The 22,834-nt window shown below is 37.4% G+C and overlaps 1 protein-coding gene across 20 annotated transcripts in view; it reads right to left on the reverse strand.

Annotated features, from left to right (window-relative positions):
* Nucleotides 1–22,834, reverse strand: part of CCDC7 (coiled-coil domain containing 7) — a 319,203-nt gene that overhangs the window by 143,658 nt on the left and 152,711 nt on the right. For 19 of the 20 annotated variants that reach the window (XM_068560909.1, XM_068560921.1, XM_068561029.1 and 16 more), the window contains 2 exons: nt 18,559–18,669; nt 10,234–10,329 (listed from right to left, as the gene is read on the reverse strand). In XM_068560909.1, coding sequence (XP_068417010.1) covers nt 10,234–10,329; nt 18,559–18,669 — 207 coding nt within the window. The remainder of the gene's footprint in view (nt 1–10,233; nt 10,330–18,558; nt 18,670–22,834) is intronic. The other variant, XM_068560938.1, reaches the window with a different exon arrangement.

Consider the following 22,834-nt stretch of genomic DNA (forward strand, 5'->3'; position numbering starts at 1 on the left):
AGAAGCACTTTTCTGGTGTGTTACTGCAGAACCCCCTCTTTCAGAACATCTTCCATGGCCACTTTGCCCAAGGAGGATGAAGAAGGAGGTAGGTGGGAGAAATGTCATGTACACCTGAGACCTTCTCCTTCCTTTACTAGCTATTATTTGCTCTTGGACTGGTTTGGTCCAATCGTGGTGAGTTCTCTGACACTGGAAAACTTTTTTGGTCTACTCTTAACGGCCACCTATAAGGGGCTCTGCAAGCCACCTGATAGTTCCTTGATTTGACAATGAGAAGTAAGAAAAGTATATGATGAGACTGTTTACCAGACTCAGATTTAAGTTCATTCTTGCCACTCTCACTGGTCACCTGTTTCAATTAAACCGCCTTTTAAGGTGATGTCACTTGGTTCATGGCACAATCCATGTGTGAAATGAAAAATTTCCAAGCAAAGAAAAAGCAGCTACTGGCAAGACACTAACTTTTCACTAGTAGTCAGAGTGATGTAAAAATGGTAATTGGGTACTTACTCCTGGATCACTGGGTTAAGGTCTTTCCCAAAGACATCTGTGGGTCTTGTTATCCAACAATGGGTCTCAAGGAGGAGACTGACAGACTCTCTATCAGATACCTGTGACTAGATAATGGCCACTGGGGGCACAACAGAGTCCACATACTGACAACTCCTATGACTAATATAAATAATATTCCTTCCAACCCTCCCAGTGAATCTTGACATGAAATCAGAGTGCATCTCTCTACTTTTATCCAAACCTCTTAACTTTAAAAATAAACAAGACTATGAGTTAGGCCAAGGTCCCTATGTCCTCACTGGGAACATGAGGACATTTGCCAAGGTCACAGTTCAATGGGGAGGTGAGGAAGAATTTCATTCCTTGGTCCTTTTGTACCAAGATGAGGGAAAACAATATATATATATATATATATGTATATTTATATAGTCTAAGTGTGCATCCTTAACACCCCATCCTTATCTCCAAGCCATGATCATAAATACTACAACTGAGGCCATTTCAGTGGCTCTGGTAGTCTGTTAGGTAGTCTGAACCTAACAGTCTACCAGTACCTAGTCCCTTTGACTACCAAAGCAACTCCCTAGAGGATGAAAAGAGACAGCTTCCTCATTACTGAGCTTAATGAAGCAAAAATTCTCCATAAGACTATTTCTCCATTCAGTAGCCCCATCTGGCCTGTGGATTAGGCCTCAGGTGTATGGAGATTCAATTGATTATTAGAGGCTCAATGCAGTCACGCAGCTTGAGCACTAGTGTTACCTGAAATTATGACAGCCATAGAGGCTGTGGCCCAAGCTGAGGCAAGTACAAAGCAAATGACATTACAAATGTCTCTTGCAGCATCCCTGTCCACAGGGATGATCAGGATCGGTCTGCCATACGTGTAATGGGTTGCAACGCACCTTTAATGTCCTTCCATAAGGCCATGACCTGGAAAAAGTCCCACTCCCACATGGAGCCCTAGCCTCCCCCTATATTAACAATAACCTCCACTAGGCCTAGGCAAGGGAATTACCCAACAAACACAGAAAGCATGTGGACTTACATGTGACAGTTAAGTCTGGGCCATTAATACAGAAAAAGTACCAGGACCTGGTACCCAAGTGAAATCTCTGGGAGTAAACTGAGAAGAGGCAGTATGTCTCATTCCATAGGAGACAACTGCCAAGCTTTAGTTCCTCTAAGCCCCCACAAACACAAAGGAGGCGCAAGGGTTGGTGGAACTTTTCAGCTACTAGTACTTTGACATTCACCATGTGGTCATCTTGATGGCATTTGTCTATTAGGATACCATTTTTGGTCTCTACCTTTGAGTAGGACATGGCAACAGGATGTCCTAGAGGCCCTCCAACAGGTTTCTGACTCTGTCCATCCCCTTGGCCCCTCTGATACACATTTGTGTTTGGGTTACAGATCTCAGCAACCTCTCAGTTTGCTGATTAGAGCCTATGGCAGAAGGACACTGCCAGAGGCCAGAGGCGCCCATTAGGCTTTTGGTACCATAGTCACCTGGAGTCAGATGAAAGGTACAAACCCTTTAAGCGACTACTATTGGCCTGTTATAAGGCCTTGGTGAATATTCAGTATATGACCCATGGCCATGAAATAGTCTTATGACTAGAAATACCAACCAAAAGTTATGAATAGTTTGGCTTTTATTCTCTAGTTATCTTGGGGTATTCACACTTTAAGTCTAAGTGTAAAACTGCTATAAAATATATGCTTAAATACTGATTCATGAACCAAAGAAAAATATCTTCTGATCACTTTAATTTAAAATAATTTAGGAAGTGACATCAGCAAAATGGCAGGCTAAGAGATTGCAGTCCCGTAGCCCACGGAAACACTGATTTAACAATTCATGGATGAAATACATTTATGAGAGCTTCAGAGTCCACTCAAGAAGTTCCAGCATGCTGGTGGAACATAACATCCTAGATAGCTGCATTTAAAAGGGTAAGAAGAACAGTTTTGCTTTACCTATGTCACCCCTCCACCAAGTCAGCACAGCTCAACACAGGGAGAGATTCCCTCACCCACAATTTTTCCCATGGAAGAAAGAGAGAGGGAAGTGAGTATAAGGCTCTCAAAGCCTTTCAGGGTGCTGCCTGAGAGGCCCACTTCTATCTCACCTTAATTAGAACACTGAAGGAATCAACATAGCTGGATTGTCTGTGGGCAGCTAGAAAAAAGACCTCAAATAAAAAACCTAACTTTACACCTCAAGGAACCAGAAAGAGAAAAATAAACTAAACTCAAAGTGATCAGAAGGAAGGAAATAATAAAGGTTAGAGCAGGAATAAATGAAACAGAAAACAGAAAATTTTTCTAAAATTTTAGCCCATTCATGAATGGGTTAATCCCATTCATGAGGGCTCCATCCTCATGACCTAAGCACCTCCCCACTCCTAATACAATTACATTGGACATTAGGACTTTAACACATGAATTATGGGGGGGACACAAACATTCACCGATAGAAACTTCCAAATTCATTTTATGAGGCCAGCATTACCTAGATACCAAAGCCAAACAAAGACTCCACAAGAAAATGACAAGCCAATATCCCTGATGAACTCAGATGCAAAAATTCTCAACAAACTACTAGCAAACAATTCAATAGCACATTAAAAAGATCATACACCATGACCAAATGGTATTTACTCTACTCAGGTAAGGATGGTCCAACATCAATCAATGTGACACATACACCACATTACAGAGCAAGGGATAAATACTACATGATCATCTCAACAGGAGCGGAAAAAAAATCTGAAAATATTCAATACTTTTTCATGATAAAAACTCCCATAAATTAGGGATAAAAGGAATTTACCTCAACCCAATAAAGGTTGTATGTAGAAAATCCTGAAGACTCCACCAAAAAGCTGTTTGAACTAACAAATGAATTCAGTAAAGGTGCAACATACAAAATCAATATAAAAAAATAAAAAATCAATTGCATTTCTATACACTAACAACAAACTATGAGAAAGCAAAGTTAAGAAAATAATCCCACTTACAATGACATCAAAAAGAAAAAAATAAATTTGACAAAGGAGATGAAGTATTCATACACTGAAACTATAAAATATTGATGACAGAAATTAAAGAAGACAAAAATAATGGAAAGATATTCCACGCTCGTGAACTGGAAGAATTAATATTTTTAAAATGTCCACACCACCCAAAGCAAGCTATGGATTAAATGCAATCCTTATTAAATTTCCAATGGCATTTTTCACAGAAATAGAACAAAAAATTCCTAAAATTTGTATGGAATCACAAAAGATCCTTTATAGTCAAAGCAATCTTGAGAAAAAAGTACAAAGGTGGAGGCATCATACTTCCTGATTTCAAACTACAGCTGACCCTTGAACAACATGGGGGTTAGGGGCACTGACCTCCCTTCCCACCTACACAGTAGAAAATCCACACAGAATTTTACAGTTGGCCCTCTATATCCATGGCTCTGCATCCACAGATTCAACCAACCACAGATTATATAGTACTGTAGCATGTATTTACTGAAAAAACTGTGTATAAGTAGACTCATGCAGTTCAAATCTGTGTTGTTCAAGGGTCAGTTGTGTATTACAAAGCTATTGTAATCAAAACAGTATGGTATTGCCATAAAAATGGACATATAAATCAATGGAAGAGAACAGGGATTCCAGAAATAAACCTACACATATATGGTCAATTAATTTATGACCAATCAGCCAAGAATACACAGTGAGGAAAGGACAGTCTATTCAATAAATGATGTTGGGAAAACTGGACAGCTACATGCAAAAGAATGAAACTGGACCACTATCTTACACACACAAATCAATGCAAAATCAACTAAAGACTTGAATGTAAGACCAGAAACCATAACACTCCTAGAAGAAAACATAGGCGGTAAGGTCCCTGACATCATCAGTCCTGGTGAAGACTTTTTGGATTTGACACCAAAAGCAAAGGCAACAAAAGCAAAAATAAACAAGTGAGACTGCATCAAACTAAAAAGCTTCTGCACGGCAAAGGAAAACATCAACAAAATGAAAGGCAACCTACAGAATGGGAGAAAATATTTGCAAATCGTGTATCTGACAAAGGGTTAATACCCAAAATAAAGAAATAACTCATACAACTCAAAAGCAGAAAAAAAATCTGATTAAGAAATGGACAGAGGATTTGAAAGGACATGTTTCATTACAGGTGGCCTACAGGTACATGAAAAGGTTCTCAACATTATTAATCGTCAGGAAAATGCAAATCAAAACCACAATGAGATACCACCCCACCCATACCTGTTAGAATGGCTATTATCAAAAAGATAAGAAATACGTGTTGGTGAGAATGTGGAGAAAAGGGAGCCATTGCGCACTGTTGGTGGGAAGGTAATTTGGTGCAGTCACTGTGGAAAACACTATGGGAGGTTCCTCAAAAAACTAAAAATAGAACTACCTTACAATCCAGTAATTCCACTTCTGGGTATTTTTCTAAAGGAAATGAAAACACTAACTTGAAAAGATATCTAAACCCCTACGTTCACTGCAGCATTATTTATAATAATAATATAATAGCCAAAACATGGAAACAACCTAAGTGTCCATGGACAGATGAATGGATAAAGAAAATGTAGTATACATATATACAAAGGAATATTATTCAGCCATAAAAAAGAAGGAAATCTTGCCATTTGGGACAACATGGATGCATTTTGAGGGTCCTATACTAAGTGAAGTAAGTAGGTGAAAGAAAGACAAATACTGTATGATCTCAATTATATGTGGAATTAAAACAAAAACAAAACCAATATCAAAACTCATAGAACAGATTGGTGGTTGCCAAAAGCAGGGGGTAGAAGGTAGGTGAATGGGTGAAGGTGGTCAAAAGGTACAAACTCGCAGTTATAAAATAAATAAGTACTGGAGATAAAATGTACAGCATGGTGACTACAGTTAATAATACTGCATTGCATATTTGAAAGTTCCTAAGAGAGTAGATCTTAAAAATTCTCATCACAAGAATAAAATTTTAACTATATGTGGTGATAGATGATAACTAAACTTATTGTTGTGAAATTTTTTGTAATATATACATATCTCGAGTCAGTATGTTGTACATCTGAAACTAATGTTATGTGTCAATTATGTATCAACAGAAAAATTAAATTACAAAGGATAAGAAAAGGAACTAAAACTGAAACTAAATTTAAAGAACTGAATCTACTGAAGGAAATAAGAAAGCACTAATGCAAGTAAATCATCAATATAGTATTTGATGTACACCCTCACTCCTGGGCAAAAGAGTAGAGGGGTGAACTGTAAACAAATCACAAAATCTTTTTCCTCTTTTTCAACTGTAAGTTAAGATGTTTATTGGAGAATTTATTTTTTTAATTTATTTTATTGAAGTACAGTTGATTTACAATGTTGTGTTAATTTCTGCTGTACAGCAAATTGACTCAGTTATATATATATATATATATATATTTCATATTCTTTTCCATTATGGTTTATCACAGGATATTGAATATAGTTCCCTGTGCTATACAGTAGGGCCTCGTTGTTTATCCATCCTATATATAATAGTTTGCATCTGCTAATCCCAAACTCCCAGTCCATCCCACCCCCACCCTCCACTCCCTTGGCAACCACAAATCTGTTCTCTATGTTTGCAAATCACAGAATCCTTTTAGTAGATTTGTTTTTCTAGGGTTCTACATTCTGAAATAATTTTAGAAGCATTATAAGATAGAGAAAATGAGTAAATGTACTGATGTTGATCAGAGTCAGATTCACACTGTGGAAGGAAGGATATACACACCGGAAATAGAGAAAGTTAAGAACAAGTCCTGAGGGGAGAGAATGAAATTGAAAGTGTCTTTGAGAAACCATGATTTCTAAATATGCCTGTGAATATGCAGATACACATATATGTGCACATGTTTATGTATGTAAGCATATGTGAGGATGACTATATGGATATGTATATCCATATATGTATATCATGTGTACCTGTATGTGGACATGCATATGTGTTTACACTGAGGCACTGACAACATGCCAAAATCTTCTGCGTGATCTGTCAGGCCCAACCTTAGACAATTACAAAGGCTTGATCTGGCAGCTGTCATGGGGGAAATCTTCATACTCCACACTAGACTCTGAGACACAGCCAGTGCACTGCAGACATTGGAAATAGTGCAGTCATGGACTAAGGCCATATGTGCATTCTTCGTCTGAGTGCCTCAATTCTGAAGCATTCTTATGTGGGGAGGACTCAGCTGAGACCCTGTACATAGACCACCTTTTCATTGGACCTTGTAGACATTTTTATTATCTCTGACTCTGTTTTCAGTACTTTTGCACTCCTCCTAGACCTCCCACTTCTACCTCCTCTCAGATCTACAGAACAGCAAGAACCTTTTGTTTGGAGCTCCTTTGGTTGTGAGATGATCTTCCCCCACCCAAGCCCTGTCAGCACTGATGTATCTGACCCTCATCCAATGATGTTCTGTGGGGGAAAATGGAATATTGGTGTGGCTGGGAACCTTTCCTGTTTAGACTCTTATACTATTACAGTAAGTGAATAAATGCTTAAATTTACTTTCAATTTACTTGCTGTCTTACTTGACCAACTCAAAAACTGGCAGCTCTCTCCCTGACAAGTTAGCACAGTGAGCAATGTGGTCAATGAAGCACAACTCATTTCTGGAAGGGGCACTAGTGAGTCCTCAGGGCTCTCTAAGGGCGCACTACTGACTCATTTGTTAGAGTCTGAGGTTCCCACAGGGCACATGACCATTCAGGCCAATGTGTCTCAGGAACTGCTGACAGATTGTGTGACATGCTTTAGGAGAGAGCTATTTTAATAGTCCTGCTTTGCTGGCCAAGATGCCCAGTGGGTGGGTCAAATTAAACATCAAACAGAGGGATTTTGACAAAACTGGGGAAGCAATTCCTTGGCTACTTACAGTTTCATCAATAATGGGATCAAAAGTTGTTGGTGACCCTGCATGCTGAGTTGCACTCAATGACTACTGTTAGATCTAATGCTCCTGGAACTTACGTTCAGCTTTTGCCATAGTGGTTACTGCAATTCGTGATTTAATGAAAAGGAATGTAGAGTGCTGAGGATCACTTTACCCAGTGACCTGAAGAGACCTTATAGACGTGGGTCGTTCATCTTCACATTTAAAGGAGTATCTTGTTAAAGAAGTAATCATGTAACCTTGCCAGGTTGCTAATACAGAAACATTTCTTGGAGAGCCTTGACAATGGCCACATTGCACAAGGAGGTGGCATAAAGGAGTATGAAAAAATACAGACATCCAAGAATCTCTCCTTCCTCAGCTGGGTACTGTTTTGGATCCGACAGATGGCTCATCCTTGCCTTTGTAAAACACGTTTTAACTATACTTGAAAAGGCAATAGTGACTCCATGAGCCACACTGGTGGTGCCTAAGATATACAATGAGGGAAAGAGGACAGCAGATGATGAGATTTTTTTTTTTTTTTAACCAGATTCAGGTTCCTAGGTTCATTTGTGCCACTATTGCTGGACATCAAGCTCAATAAACATCCTAATAAGGTCAGGGCAATTGGTCTACGACACAATCTGGACCTTAACTGACAAATTTCTGGACAAGTAATAGTGAATAATGCCAAGATAGCAATGACTGACCAGAAGAGAGAATGATGTAAAAATGGTAGTCTAGTAACCACCCCGGACCATCTGGGCAAAGGCCTTAAAGAGATCAAAGGGTGTGTTATCCCCAAAACAGGGTCTCAAAGGAGTAGATTGATGGGCTATTTACCAAGGACCCAAAGGCCAGGTAGTGGGATAAGGGAGGCCCAACAGGCCACTACTGTGGCCTATGACTAACACAGGTGCTATGTTTCTGCTTTTTGCAGTGATCCTTGCCATGAATCAAAATGCTCTGCCAACTTTTACCAAGACTTTACGGCTTTCAAAATAAACAAGACTATGGGTTAGGCCGGGCCCCATATATCCAGTGGGAATGTGAGGACTTATGATAAAGTTAGAGTTCAATGGAGATGTGCAGAATTGCATTCCCAAGCCTGTGGGACATGGGTGCATAGGTGACTGTGATCACCACAACCCCTGACACCAGGATGAGGAGGAAACTGATAATGCTGAGGTGGTACTCCATGGCCGCCACCAACGGGAAACTTACCCAGACCCCACAACAGTGTACCCACTCAGGCCACCTCAAAATTCCATTGTTATGGCCCCCACTGTTGAATGAATTATTGGTATAGAAGTATTGTTTACATGAACCCCTACTTGCATTCACCCCTAAACCCTGATAGAAATTACCACTTTAGCAAGATAAGTGGAAGACTGTGAAACTACTCAACTACCAGAATCTAGTACTTTGTTCCTCAAAAACAAATGCCTGAAGAAGAAAAGTAAATAACTGTCCTTACTGATGAGCTTAATGAAGCAGAAATTCTCCCTGAGACTGTTTCTTCATTCAGTAGCTCATTGGACCTGGGCATATGTCCCTGTGTGTGTAGAGACCCCACTGATAATTGGCAGCTCAGTGATGTAGTCCCCAGGCACTAGTTGTATCTGATATTGTGACTGTCATGGAAGCTACTGTCTATAGTGAGAGAATTTGGTATTCTGTAAGAGACAGTGCAAATACCCTATGCAGTATCTCTTTCCACATGGATGATTAGGATCAGTTTGTCATATGGGGAATAGATTGCAATGCCTCACTAATGTCCTTCCATAAAGCTACATAAATTCTCCAACCATCTTTCATCAAAGTCATGACCTAGAAATGTCCTACACCCAGAGGGAGCGCTAGCCTTCCAGTCTATTGATGACATCATCCAAATAGGCCCATACAAGGGCACCACTTAACAAGGACTAGACGTCCTATATACCAATATGTAGCAACATGGCTGGACCATTATTACAGATAAGACATAGTTACCCAGTACCTAACTGAAATCCCTGGGCAAAATCTGTGAGGGGCACAACATCTCATTCCAAAGGAGAAGACTGCCAAGCTCTGACACACTCTACTTGAACAACTGAAAATGAGGCCCAGCTACTGGTAGGACTATTTGGTTACTTGCACTCTCATAGTCCCCATGTGTGGTTCTTGATGGCATCCATTACATCCATTACATCCATTACTATTAGATTACTTCAAAGGCCACTCTTTTCAGTGGGGCCACAACCAAGAGGACGCACTTGAGGCCCTCCACCAGGCCTCTCAGGCTATCCTTCCCTTGGGGCCCTCTGATCCTCATTTGCTGTTTGAGTTACAGCTCTCAGCAACATCTCTGTTCACCAAGTACAGTCTGTGGCAGAAGGCTACTACCACAGGTCACAGACAGACACCCTTTGGAGTTTTGGACCTATAATCTGCCAGTCTGCTGAAAGGTATGCATCCTTTGTGAGAAAATTATTGGTCTATGATTGAGCCTTGGTGTCTGAGTATATGACCTATGGCTGTGAAATAATATTACAACCAGAAATACCAATGAAAGTTATGAATACTTTGCCTTTTGCTCTCTAATTTTCTTAGGGTATTTACAACTAACGTCAAAGAAACTATAAATGTTGCATAAAATATAATCTCAGATGCATATTCATGAACCAAAGAAAAATATCTTCTACTGAGTTTAATTAAAATAATTTAAAGTTATCTGTAATTATTATACTTATTAAGGTATATTTTACCTTTGAATGTTCTTTGTGTATTTACTTGCATTTTTGTTTTTGATATTGAGTCTTGATCCTCATAGAGAAGATTTCCATCTGGTACTTCAAACTGAGCTACATAAAGAGAAGCATATAATCAAATAAATAGAAAAACAGATCTATTGTGAACCCCTAACTTTCAAATTTATAACAAATGTACAGCATAAATTCTCATTTTTATAGAATTATAAGTAGATTACCAAAATGCTAGATCTAATATGAAAAGAGAAGAGTTTTAATGGGTATATATTGAAACTGTCTCATTATTTCATTAATAATTCGAGGCATAACATGTGCTTTCTATCATTCTCTATATTTCCTACGTAGGACTTTTATACTTAAGTTAAAACTTAATTATAGGATAAAATATCAGGAAGATGGAGGACTAGGAAGTTCTAGACCCTCATTACCCCATGGAGACACGAAGTTAATAACAATATACAGACCAAAATACCATTATGAGAACTCTAGAAACCAGTTAAGAAGCTGCATCACCCAAGTGAATTACTGACCAAGAAAAACTGTACCAAAAAGGGTAGGAAGGGTCATGGCATTTTGCCCAGCTTAGTTAGCCCCACCACCTCCCTGGCACAGTGTGCCACAGCGTGCCACAGTCACAAGGAAGTGTCGCAATTTCCAGATCCTCCATTGGGATGAAAAGAGTGAAACTTGCATCCAACTTTCTGGAATGTCTAGGCACTGCCTGAGTCACTGGTTGCTGTCTTGCCTGATCTGGAAAGCTGATGGGGACAGTTCCATGGTTAGATACCAGGTTGGAGGCTGCTGAAAACAAAGGCAAGTGCCGTCACACATTAGAGCTGCAGGGGTTATGAAGTTCTGCAAATGATGGAGGAGCAAGAGATTACAGGTGGAGGAATACAATAGAAACCAAAACAAAAAGCTCCTGAGAAGAAACAGGAGAGAGCCTCTTAGGGAAATTAGGAGAGTTAAAAAAAGTCATATATACTAGAATAAAAGAGTACAAACAAGCCCGGAGAAGATACATCCCCAGAGAAGGTTTGAGAGGTATCAGAACCTCCATGTCAGGCTGATTAGTCAAGGTGTTCCCCTGTATCTAAAAAGACAGAGAGATAGCTATGTTTTCAAATTCCCAAATCTCAACAACATATGACAAAGCATACAAAGAAACATGGAAACATGTCCCAATCACAGGAATAAAGTTCCAGAAACCAACCCTAAAAAACCACAGGTCTGTGAATTACCTCACAAGGAATTTTAACAACTGTCTTAAAGATTCTCAATGAGCTGAAAGAAATATAAACTAAATGAAATCAGGAAAATGAAGCATGAACAAAATTAGAATATCAACAAAGATATAGAAACTAAAAGAAAAACAACTCTGGTGCTGAGCAATATAATAACTGAATTGAAAAATTCACTAAAGGGGTTCATCATCAGACTTGATCAGGCAGAAAAAAAAATCAGCAAACTGGGAGACAGGTCATGTGAAATCATTGTATCTGAGGAGCAAAAAGAAAACAGAATTAAGAAAAGTGTAAGAGAGCATGAAGGATTTATGGGACCCTATCAAGTGGACCAAGGTATGCATTATGAAAGTCCCAGAAGAGAAGAGAGAAAAAAGGGAGCAGAGAGTTTATTTGAAGAAATGACAAAACTTACCAAATTTAAAAAAGAAATGGATATACAAATTCAATAAGCTTTATAAACTCCAAACAGGAAAAACCCAAAGAGACCAACACCGAAACACAATGTAGTCAAACTGTCAGAAGTCAAGGAAAAAGAGAAAATCTTAAAAGAGGCAAGAGAAATACAATTTGTTATGTGCAAGGGAGCCTCTATAAGATTATAAATGAACTTCTCAGAAACCTTGCAGGTCATAAGACAGTGGGATGATACTTTCAGAGTGCCAAAAGAAAAAAACTGTCAACCAAGCATATGATATTTGGCAAAACTGTCCTTCAAAACAGAAGGGGAAATTAAGACTTTCACAGATAAACAAAAGCTGATGGAGTTCATACCACTAGACCTACTCTACTAGAAATACTAAAGGAAGTCTTTCAAGTTGAAATGAAAGGATATTAGATGGCATCATGAAGCTGTATGATAATATAAAGGTTTTGGTTAAGGTAAATATATGGACAAATGTAGAAACCTAGATTACTGAAATTTTGATGCATAACTTCCCTTTTAATTCTTATATAGAATTAGGAGAAAAAGCATAAAATAACTATAAATCTATGTTAATGGGCACACAATATACAAAGATGTAATTTGTGACACCAATAAATAAAGTGAGGGGAAAGAGCTTTAAAGGAGTACAGTTTAGTGACTGAAGTATGTATGTGTTTGAAGTTAACTTGTTACCAGTATAAAATAGATTATTGTAACCATAATGAAAACATTTATAGACTATTCATGTTATGGATACATGTTTATATCCCCCAAAATTCATATGTTGAAGCCCTAACCTCCAATGTGATGGTTTTGGAGATGGGGGGAGGGAAGTAATTAAGGTTAAATGACCTCATAAGGGTAAGACCCTGATCTGATGTGATTATTGCCCTAATAAAAAGAGACACCAGAGCTTTCATTCTCTATCTCTCTCTCTCCATTTGCACACAAAGAAGAGGTCATGTGGGTACACAATAGATGGTGGACACTTATGAGCCAAGAAAAGACATCTCAGAATGAAATCTAACTTACTGGCACCTAGATTTTGGACTTCACCTACAGAACTGTAATAAATAATTTTCTGTTTTTTGTTTTTTAAGTGACCCTGTCTATGGCTTTCAGTTATGGCAGCCTGAGAAGACTAATACACAAATGGAAATAAGAAGAGAATTAAAGCATGTCACTACAAAAAAAAAAATCAATGAAAGACAAAGGAATAAAGTAAAATAGGAAATGAGGAGCAAAAAATAATGAGACATACAGGAAATAATTAACAAAATGTCAAAAGTAAGTCCTTTCCTATCCAATTGTATGCCAACTAATTGGATAACCTAGAGAAATGGATAAATTCTTAGAAACACACAACCTACCAATGTAAGTGGGTTAAACTCCCTGGACACAGAGTAGCTGAACGTGTAAAATATAAGATCCACCTATAATGCTGTCTACAAGAGATTCACTTAGGTCTAAGGACATATATAGACTGAAAGTGAAAGGATGGGAACAGATACTCCATGCAAATGGTAACCAAAAGAGAATAGTGATGGCTATACTATAATATCAGACAGAAGAGACTTTAGTCAAAACCTGTTAAAGAGACAAAGTAAGACATTATATAATAATAAAAAGGTCAATTCTCCAGGAATGTGCAACATTATAAATATAAATATAAACATTACAGTGTTTACATATATAAACATATATTCATCAGACATGAGAACTCCTAAATACATGAAGAAAACATTAACCAGATTGAATGGAAAAATAGACCATAAAACAAAAATTGTAGGAGACTTCAATACCTCATTTTCAATAATGGAAAGAACAAGCAGAAAAAAGATCAATAAGAAAATTAGAGGATTTGAACAACACTATAGTCCAACTGGACATTATAGATATATGCAAAAAAAACTCCACCTAACAACATCAGAATACATTTTTCTCAAGTACACATGGAACATTCTCCAGGATACTGATATTATGCAAAATAACTTTTCTGATCACAATGAAAAGAAACTAGAAATTAATAGTAGCAGAAACACTTGAAAATCCACAAATACATGGGAAATATAAAAATATATTCTCAAAAAAACCAATGGGTCAAAGTAGAAATTGCGAGAGAAATTAGAAATTATCTTGAGACAAATGAAAATGAAAACACAACATAACAAAATATATGCAATGCAATGAAAGCAGTGCTAAGAGGGAAATTTATAGCTATGAATGCTTACATTAAAAGAAGAAAGATCTCAAATAAACAACCTAACTTTACAACTCAAGGAGCTAGAAAAAGAAGATAAAACTATATCCAAAGCTAGCAGAAGGAAGGAAATAATAAAGATTAGAGTAGAGGTAAGTGAAACAGAGAAAAGAAAAACAATAAAGAAAGTGAATAAAACCAGGAGTTGGTTTTTTGAAAAGACCAATGAAATTGAAAACATTTAGTTAGATTAGCTAAGAAAAAGGGAAAAGACTCAACTAATTAAATAAGAAATGAAAGAAGAGGCATTACAATCAATGCCACAGGAATAAAAATTATTATAAGAGAACATTATGAACAACTGTATGCCAACTAACTGAAATACCTAGAAAAAAATGGATGAATTCTAAGAAACACAACCTACTAACTGAATCATGAATAAACAGAATATCTGAAAGAACGGTAACTAGTCGATTAAATCAGTAATCAAAAACCTCCTGACAGGTAGAAACCCAGGACCAGACAGCTTCACTGCGGAATGCTACCAAACATTAACAACAACAACAACAAAATTAACACTAGTCCTCATCAAACTCATCCAAAAAAATGAATAGGAAAACTTTTAAACTCATTCTATGAAGCCAGTATTAACCTGATACCAAAGTCAGACAAAGGGATTATATGAAAGGAAAATCACAGGCCAGTATCCCTGATGAACACAGATGCAAAACTCGACAATATATTAGCAAACAGAATTCAAGAGCTCATTAAAAGGATTAAATACCACATCCAAGTGGGATTTATTCCTGGAATGCAAGGTTGATTTATTAATACATGAAAATCAATTAATGTGACACATCACATTAATAGCATGAAGGAAAAAAAAAAACCCACACATGACCATCTCAACTGATACAGAAAAAGCATTTAACAAAATTAAACATCCTTTTATGATTAAACAAAACATTCAACAAACTAAGATTAAAAGAAAAATACCCACATATAATAAAGACTATATATGCAAAGTCCACACCTAACATCATACTCAATGGTGAAAAACTAAAAACTTCCTTTGAGATCAAAAATAAGGCAAGGATGCCCACTCTCACCACTTCTGTTCAATATAGTACTAGAAATCCTAACAACAGCAACTGGGCAAAAAAAGAAATACAAGATATAAAAATTAGAAAGGAAGAAGTAAAATTATCTGTTCATAGATAAAATGTCCTTATACATAGAAAACCCTAAAGATTCACACATGCATACACGCACAAAAAAAACCCATGAGAATTAATAAATGAATTCAGCAAAGTTTCAGCATACAAAATCCACATGTAAAAATCAGTTACATTTTTATAAACTATTAATGTACAATATGAAAAGTAAACTATGAAAACAATTCATCAAAAATAATAAAATATGTAGGAATAAGCTTAACCAAGGAGGCAAAAGGCATGTACACTGAAAACTATAAAACACTGCTAAATAAACCTACCTAAGGAGGCAAAAGACCTGTGCACACAAAACTATAAAGTACTGATGAAAGAAATCAAAGACGATACAGATGGAGAGATATACCATGTTCTTGGATTAGAAGAATCAATAATGTGAAAATGACTATACTACACAAAGCAATCTACAGATTCAGTGCAATCCCTATCAAATTACCAATGGCATTTTTCACAGAACTAGAACAAAATTTTTGCAATTTGAATGGAAACACAAAAGACCCCAAATAGCCAAAGCAATCTTGAGAAAGAAAAACAGACCCAGAAAAAAAAGAAACAGTAAAAAAATAAAAATAAAATAAAACGGAGCCAGAGAAATCAGGCTCCCTGTCTTCAGACTATACTACAAAGCCACCGTAATCAAGACAGCATGGTACTGGCACAGAAACATAAATATAGATCAATGGAATAGGATAGAAAGCCCAGAGATAAACCCACGCACCTGTGGTCACCTAACCTATGACAAAGGAGGCAAGAATATACAATGGAGAAAAGACAGCCTCTTCAATAAGTCGTGCCGGGAAAACGGACAGCTACATGTGAAAGAATGAAATCAGAACACTCCCTAACACCATAACACAAAAATAAACTCAAAATGGATTAAAGACCTAAATGTAAGGCCATACACTATAAAACTCTTAGAGGAAAACATAGGCAGAACACTCTTTGACGTAAATCACAGTGAGATCTTTTTTGACCCACCTCCTAGAGAAATGGAAATAAAAACAAAAATAAACAAATGGGACCTAATTAAACTTAAAACCTTTGCACAGCAAAGGAATCCATAAACAAGACGAAAAGACAACACTCAGAATGGGAAAAAATATTTGTAAACAAAGCAACTGACAAAGGATTAATCTCCAAAATATACAAACAGCTTATGCAGCTCAATATCAAAAAAACGACCCAATCAAATAATGGAGACCTAAATAGACATTTCTCCAAAGAAGACATACAGATGGCCAACAAACAAATGAAAAGATGCTCAAAATCACTAATTATTAGAGAAATGCAAATCAAAACTAAAATGAGGTATCACCTCACATTGGTCAGAATGGCCATCATCAAAAAATCTACAAACAATAAATGCTGGAGAGGGTGTGGAGAAAAGGGAACCCTCTTGCATTGCTGGTGGGAATGTAAATTGATACAGCCATGATGGAGAACAGTATGGAGGTTCCTTAAAAGTCTAAAAATATAACTACCATATGACCCAGCAATCCCACTACTGGGCATATACCCAGAGAAAAACATAATTCAAAAAGCTATATGCACCCCAATGTTCACTGCAGCACTATTGACGATAGCCAGAACATGGAAGTGAAGCCAGAAAGAGAAAAACAAATATCGTATATTAACGCATATATGTGGAATCTAGAAAAATGGTATAGACGATCTTATTTGCAAAGCAGACACAGAGACACAGACTCGAGAACAAACGTATGGATACCAAGGGGGAAAGGAAGGGGATGGGATGAATTGGGAGATTGGGATTGACATATATACACTATTGATACTATGTGTAAAATAGGTAACTAAGGAGAACCTACTGTATAGTACAGAGAACGCTACTAAATGCACTGTGGTGACCTAAATGAGAAGGAAATCCAAAAAGGAGGGGATATATGTATACGTATAGCTGATTCACTTTTCTGTAGAGTAGAAACTAATACAACATTGTAAAGCAACTACACTCCAATAAAAATTAATTTAAAAAAACACTGCTGAAAGAAATTAACGAAGAGACAAATAAATGGAAAAACATCCCATGTTCCTGGATTTGAAAACTTAATATAGTTAAGGTCTCAGTACTACCCAAAGCAATCTACAGATTCAGTGTAATCCCTATAAAAATCCAAGTGCATTTTTTGCAGAAGAAATAGAAAAATCCATGCTAAAATTTATACAGGATCTCAAAGGATCCCAAATAGCCAAAAAATCTTGAAAAAGAATAACAAATTTATAGGTCTAGCATTTACTAATTTCAAAACTTATTACAAAGCACAAGTAATCAAAATAGTGTGGTAGGGGCATAAAGACAGACATATAGACCAATGGAATAGATTAAAGAGCTTAGAAATAGACCCTCACATGTATAGTTGATGACCTTTAATAAGGGTGTCAAGACCAATCAAAGGGGAAAGAACACTGTCTCCAAGAAATAGTTGAATAAACTGATATCTACACGTAAAACAATAAAGTTGGATGTTTACCTTACATCATACATAAAAATTAATTCAAAATGGGTTAAAGACTGAAACTTAAGACCTAAAACTATAAAATTTCTTGAAGAAAACATATGGAAAAATCTCATGACATTGAATTTGACCTTTCCCCTTGGTCCCTGTGATCCACATTTTCTGTTTGAGTTATAGGTCTCAGCACCTCTTTGATCACCAACTATAGGCTATGACTAAAGGACACTGCCACAGACAGGTCAGAGTCAACTGCTGAACTTATGGACCCAAATCTCCTGGAGAGAGCTCAGAAGTGTACACCCTTTAAGAGTCAGTTGATGGTCTGTTATTGAATCATACTGAGTACATAACCCAAGGCCTTAAAATAATCTTAGTACTAGAAATCCCAATCAAAAGGTATCAATACTTTTGTTTCTGTTCTCTAATTATCTTAGGGTATTAACACTATAGGTCAAAGTGGAAATTTTCTATGAAATATATGCCCCGGACTTCCCTGCTGGTCCGGTGGTTAAGACTCTGCACTTCCACTGCAGGGGGCACGGGTCTGATCCCTGGTTGGGGAACTAAGAGCCCACATGCCACGCAGCGAGGCCAAAAAATTAAAAATAAATAAATTGACTTAATTTAATTTAAAAAATAAAATAAAATAAAATATATGCCCAAATACATATTCATGAACCAAACAAAAAAGATCATTTGATGAGTTTAATTTAAAATATTTAAAAATTATAATTATCATACTTACTAGTGTGTCCTTCCCTTCTGAGATTTCTTTCTTTCTTTACTTGCTGTTGGATTTTTGACACTGAACCTTGATTCTCATGCATAAGCTTTTTATCTGGTACTTTATCATGAGCTACAAAAAGAGATACATTTACTCCACTTAAATGGGAAAATAGATTTATTGTGAAATCTCTAATTTCAAATTTATAATAATTATGCAGCAGCATCTTCTCTCATTTTTATAAAGTTTTAAGTAAATTGCCACAATGCTAGATCCACATGAAAATTGTGAGATCATTTTTGATAGATGTATGTTGAAACGGTCTCAGTGTTTCATAAATATTCCTAGGCATCAAATATGTTTTATATTAGTCTCTAGTTTTCTTGTGTTATTTATACTTTAGGTAAATACATATTTATAGGCCAAACAATGAAAATGTGTATATACTACCACATGTAAAATAGATAGCTAGTGGGAAGCAGCCACGTAGCACAGGGAGATCAGCTCGGTGCTTTGTGACCACCTAGAGTGTTGGGATAGGGAGGGTGGGAGGGAGACGCAAGAGGGAGGGGATATGGGGATATATGTATATGTAAAGCTGATTCACTCTGTTATACAGCAGAAACTAACACACCATTGTAAAGCAATTATACTCCAATAAAGATGTTAAAAAAAAAAAACCTATGTTGACTTCTTAAAAACAAAAAAAGAAAATGTGTAAGTACAAGTTTTTCATTACAGTATTATGTGTAATTGCAAAATAGCTAAAACCAGCAAAATATATACGCATAGAAGATTGGTTGAATAAATTAAAGTATATATTATAAACTACGGTAAAGTATAAATTATGGTATATGATGTAGTATAAACAAGTGTACCTACTGCTGTAAAAGAAATGCAAAAGATCTCTATAAAACGAATTGGAGGGATTTCTAGGAGGCAACATTAAATGAAAAAAAAAAACTGAAATAAAGAACATCTAGCATGCTATCTTTTTCACCTTTTGTGAAAGAAAGGGACATAAGAAAGAAATACATAAAGAGGAAAAAAAGTTATATTTTCAATGAAACACAGAAAAGACAAACCAAAAAACAATTTAGTTGGATACCTACTAAAGGAGGGTGAGGACTAAGGAATGTAGGGAAGGAATAAGAAAGGAATGATGCTTTTATATATTTTTTGCATATTTATCACTTTTAGAAAAGGTTCATGTTTTACATATTCCAAAAATAAAACTAAAGTAAAAAATAAAAAGACTAACATTGGAAACAACCTTAATGAACCTACTGCAGGAAAAAATAAGCACAAATCCAAGTAGTTCATCAACAGTATTTGACATATACTCTCAGTCTTAGGCAAGAGATTGGGACGCAAAAAAAAAAAAAATCACAAAAATTTTAGTCGGTTTTTTCCCTAGTGGTATCAGCTAAGTGACTGTGAAACAATTTTAGAAGTATTATAGGATGGAGTGAATATATAAATGTGCTGATGTTGCTCAAAGTCAGGATTCTCACTGTGGAAGGACATCCACATATAAAACGAAGGAAGGCAAAAACAAGCCCTAAGGGTATAAACTGGAATTGAAGGTGCCTGTAAGAACTCATAATTTCTAAATATGCCTATGTATGTGTATATGCATATATATGTTCACTTTTATGTGTATGTAGGTATAGGTACGTATGAATGTGTGAGTGTGTGTGTGTGTGTGTGTGTGTGTGTGTGTGTGTGTATACATACACTGAGGTTCCAATTGCAAGTCAAAACCCTGTATATGATCTTTCAGCCCCATAAGCAATTACAAACCTACCTGGCAATTCTTATATTCTTATAGGGGAAAGCTTCCAACCCCACACTGACTTGATGTATACACTGCAGGCACTAGAAGTAGCTGCAGTCAGGCTGACCCTTAACCTGCACTTCTAGATGACCATGATCTTAAATTTATCTGCATTCTGGCCTAGGAACCTCCATTCAGAGGTTCAGATGTACTGAACCGGTACTGTTCAGATGCCTCTACCTACGCCACCTTAAAGACAGACCTGGAAGACACTGTTCTCAGTCTGATTCGGTGTAAAGTACTTATCTGCTCCAAACTCTGCCTCCTCATTCTTCCCCTGGGCCCAGCGTCCTTAAAACAGCAGGAGCCTTTTGTTTGGGGCAGTGAGATGTTGCCCCCACTCTCTCCTGTCTATAATGGTACACCTGACCCTTGCCCAGTGCTGTTCTGTGGGGAAAATGGAAGACTGGTAGAGCTTCAGCCCTTTTCTGTTTAGATTCTTGCTTACACTATCAGAGTAAGTGAAAAAAGGCCGAATTTTATTTTGTTTAGTTTGTTATCTTAATTGGCCAACTTGACAACCGGCAGCTCTCTAGCTCTCTGAGAAACTGGTACAGTGAGCAAAGTGATCAACATAATGCTTTTCTGAAAAAGTAAAATCCCTGTAGATCCTACAAAGCACTTTTAGGAGGGGTTAGAGAAGATTTGGGCCACTCTTAGACTGAGCAAATGGATCAACTGCAAGAGTGTGAGGATCCAATGGGACACTTAGCCAGTGAGTCTCAGAAAGTGCTGGTGGAGGCCACAGAGCACTCTTAGAAAGTTCTCACAAATTGTTAAATAAGACTTTCAGTTTGAAGGGAACATTGGACCTTCACTTTAGCCTCCAAACTCTGGTCAAGTTCCACTGCTGAGTCAAATTAGAGATCTAACAGAGGGACTCTTAAGAGAGCTAGGGAAACAATTCCCTAGCTAATGGTTATGGTTCTCCAGAGACAGACCTAAAAGTCATCAGAGACCCTGAAAGCTAAGTTATACTCTATGACTATTGTTAGTTCTAAGCCCTGACACCGAGACTCATGCCTTTAATATAAAAGAATGTATAGGACTTTGGAATCACTTTGCCTAGTGACCTGGAGAGAACTTAGACTTGGGTCTTACCAGACTCAGATTTCTAAGTTCACTTTTGTGAATCCTATTGGTTATCAAGCTCAATCAAATTTCCTCATAAGTTGTGTCAGTCAGTTGTGATACAGTCAGATCCTAATTGGCAAATTTTCAGGCATGCAGAAATTGCTGCCCAGAAAGAAAAAGTGATGTAAAAATGGTAATAATGCTCCCTCTACTGGATGTTATGGGCAATGACCTTACCTAAAAATCTATGGGCCTAATTACCATACAGTGGGGTCTCAAAGCAGTAAATTAATGCTCTCCACCAAGGTACTCATTGTTAGATGACGGGCCATGAGGACCCAACATGTAGCCCCACTATGGTCCACTTTGTGGTGGCCGCTATGAATAATGCAAGTGCTATTCTCACTACCGTTATCAGTGAATTCTGAGATGGATCAAAGAACTCCACATACGCTTACCCTGATCACAGTTTTCAAAAATAAAAAACAAGATAGGGTTATACCAAGGTACCTACATCCCCAGTGAAGATATATGAGGGCCTATTCCAGTACAAATTGCAGGCAGGCGAGAATTACATTTCTTGGGCCTTTTGGATGGCGGTACACTGACAACTGTAATCCCCACAAGCCCTGGCACCAGGATGAGGGGAAAACAGATAATGCTTTCTGGTTTGGGGCCACCACCACAAACAGAAACCTTTTCCAGGCCACACTACCGTACAGTGCATTGTTACGGCCTCTACTACTGAATATATTGTCGGTATAGATGTATTATTTACGTGACCCACCACTCACATTCACTCTCATGTTGTGACGGGATTTGCTGCAGTTAGGATATTTTAATGGGGCAGGTGGAAGATCCTGAGCGACCCAACTACCAGAACCTAGTGCCCCTATCTACCAAAAACAGTACTGACTCCCTGGGTGTAAAAAAGAAATAACTGCCCTTGTTGCTGAGCTTAAAGAAGCCAACAAATTCCATAGACTATTTCTCCATTTAGTAAGCCTGTGCACAAAACGTCAGGTGCCTACAGACTAAGTGATTAAGGCTGCACAGTGTTAGTACCAACCTGGCACTGGCATTGTGACTGTCATAGAAGCTATTGCCCAAGGTGAAGGAACTCGGAAGCAACCAACAACTTGAACTCTCTTTTCAGCATCCTTCTTCATCCAAATGTCCAGGATCAGTTTACCCTTACGTAGAATTAATTGAAATATGCCACTAATGTCCTTCCACAGGGCTCCCTAAATTCCCCATCTGCTTATCTTCAATGGATAGAGCATGACTTAGAAAAAGTCCCACTCACAGAGGGAATAATAGTTTTCTACTATATTGATGACATCCTTCTGGTGGGCCCAGGCAAAGGCACCATCCCACAGGACTGCA

The sequence above is a fragment of the Eschrichtius robustus genome, chromosome 1 (genome assembly GCF_028021215.1).
Source record: "Eschrichtius robustus isolate mEscRob2 chromosome 1, mEscRob2.pri, whole genome shotgun sequence".
NCBI classification, from domain to species: Eukaryota; Metazoa; Chordata; class Mammalia; order Artiodactyla; family Eschrichtiidae; genus Eschrichtius; species Eschrichtius robustus.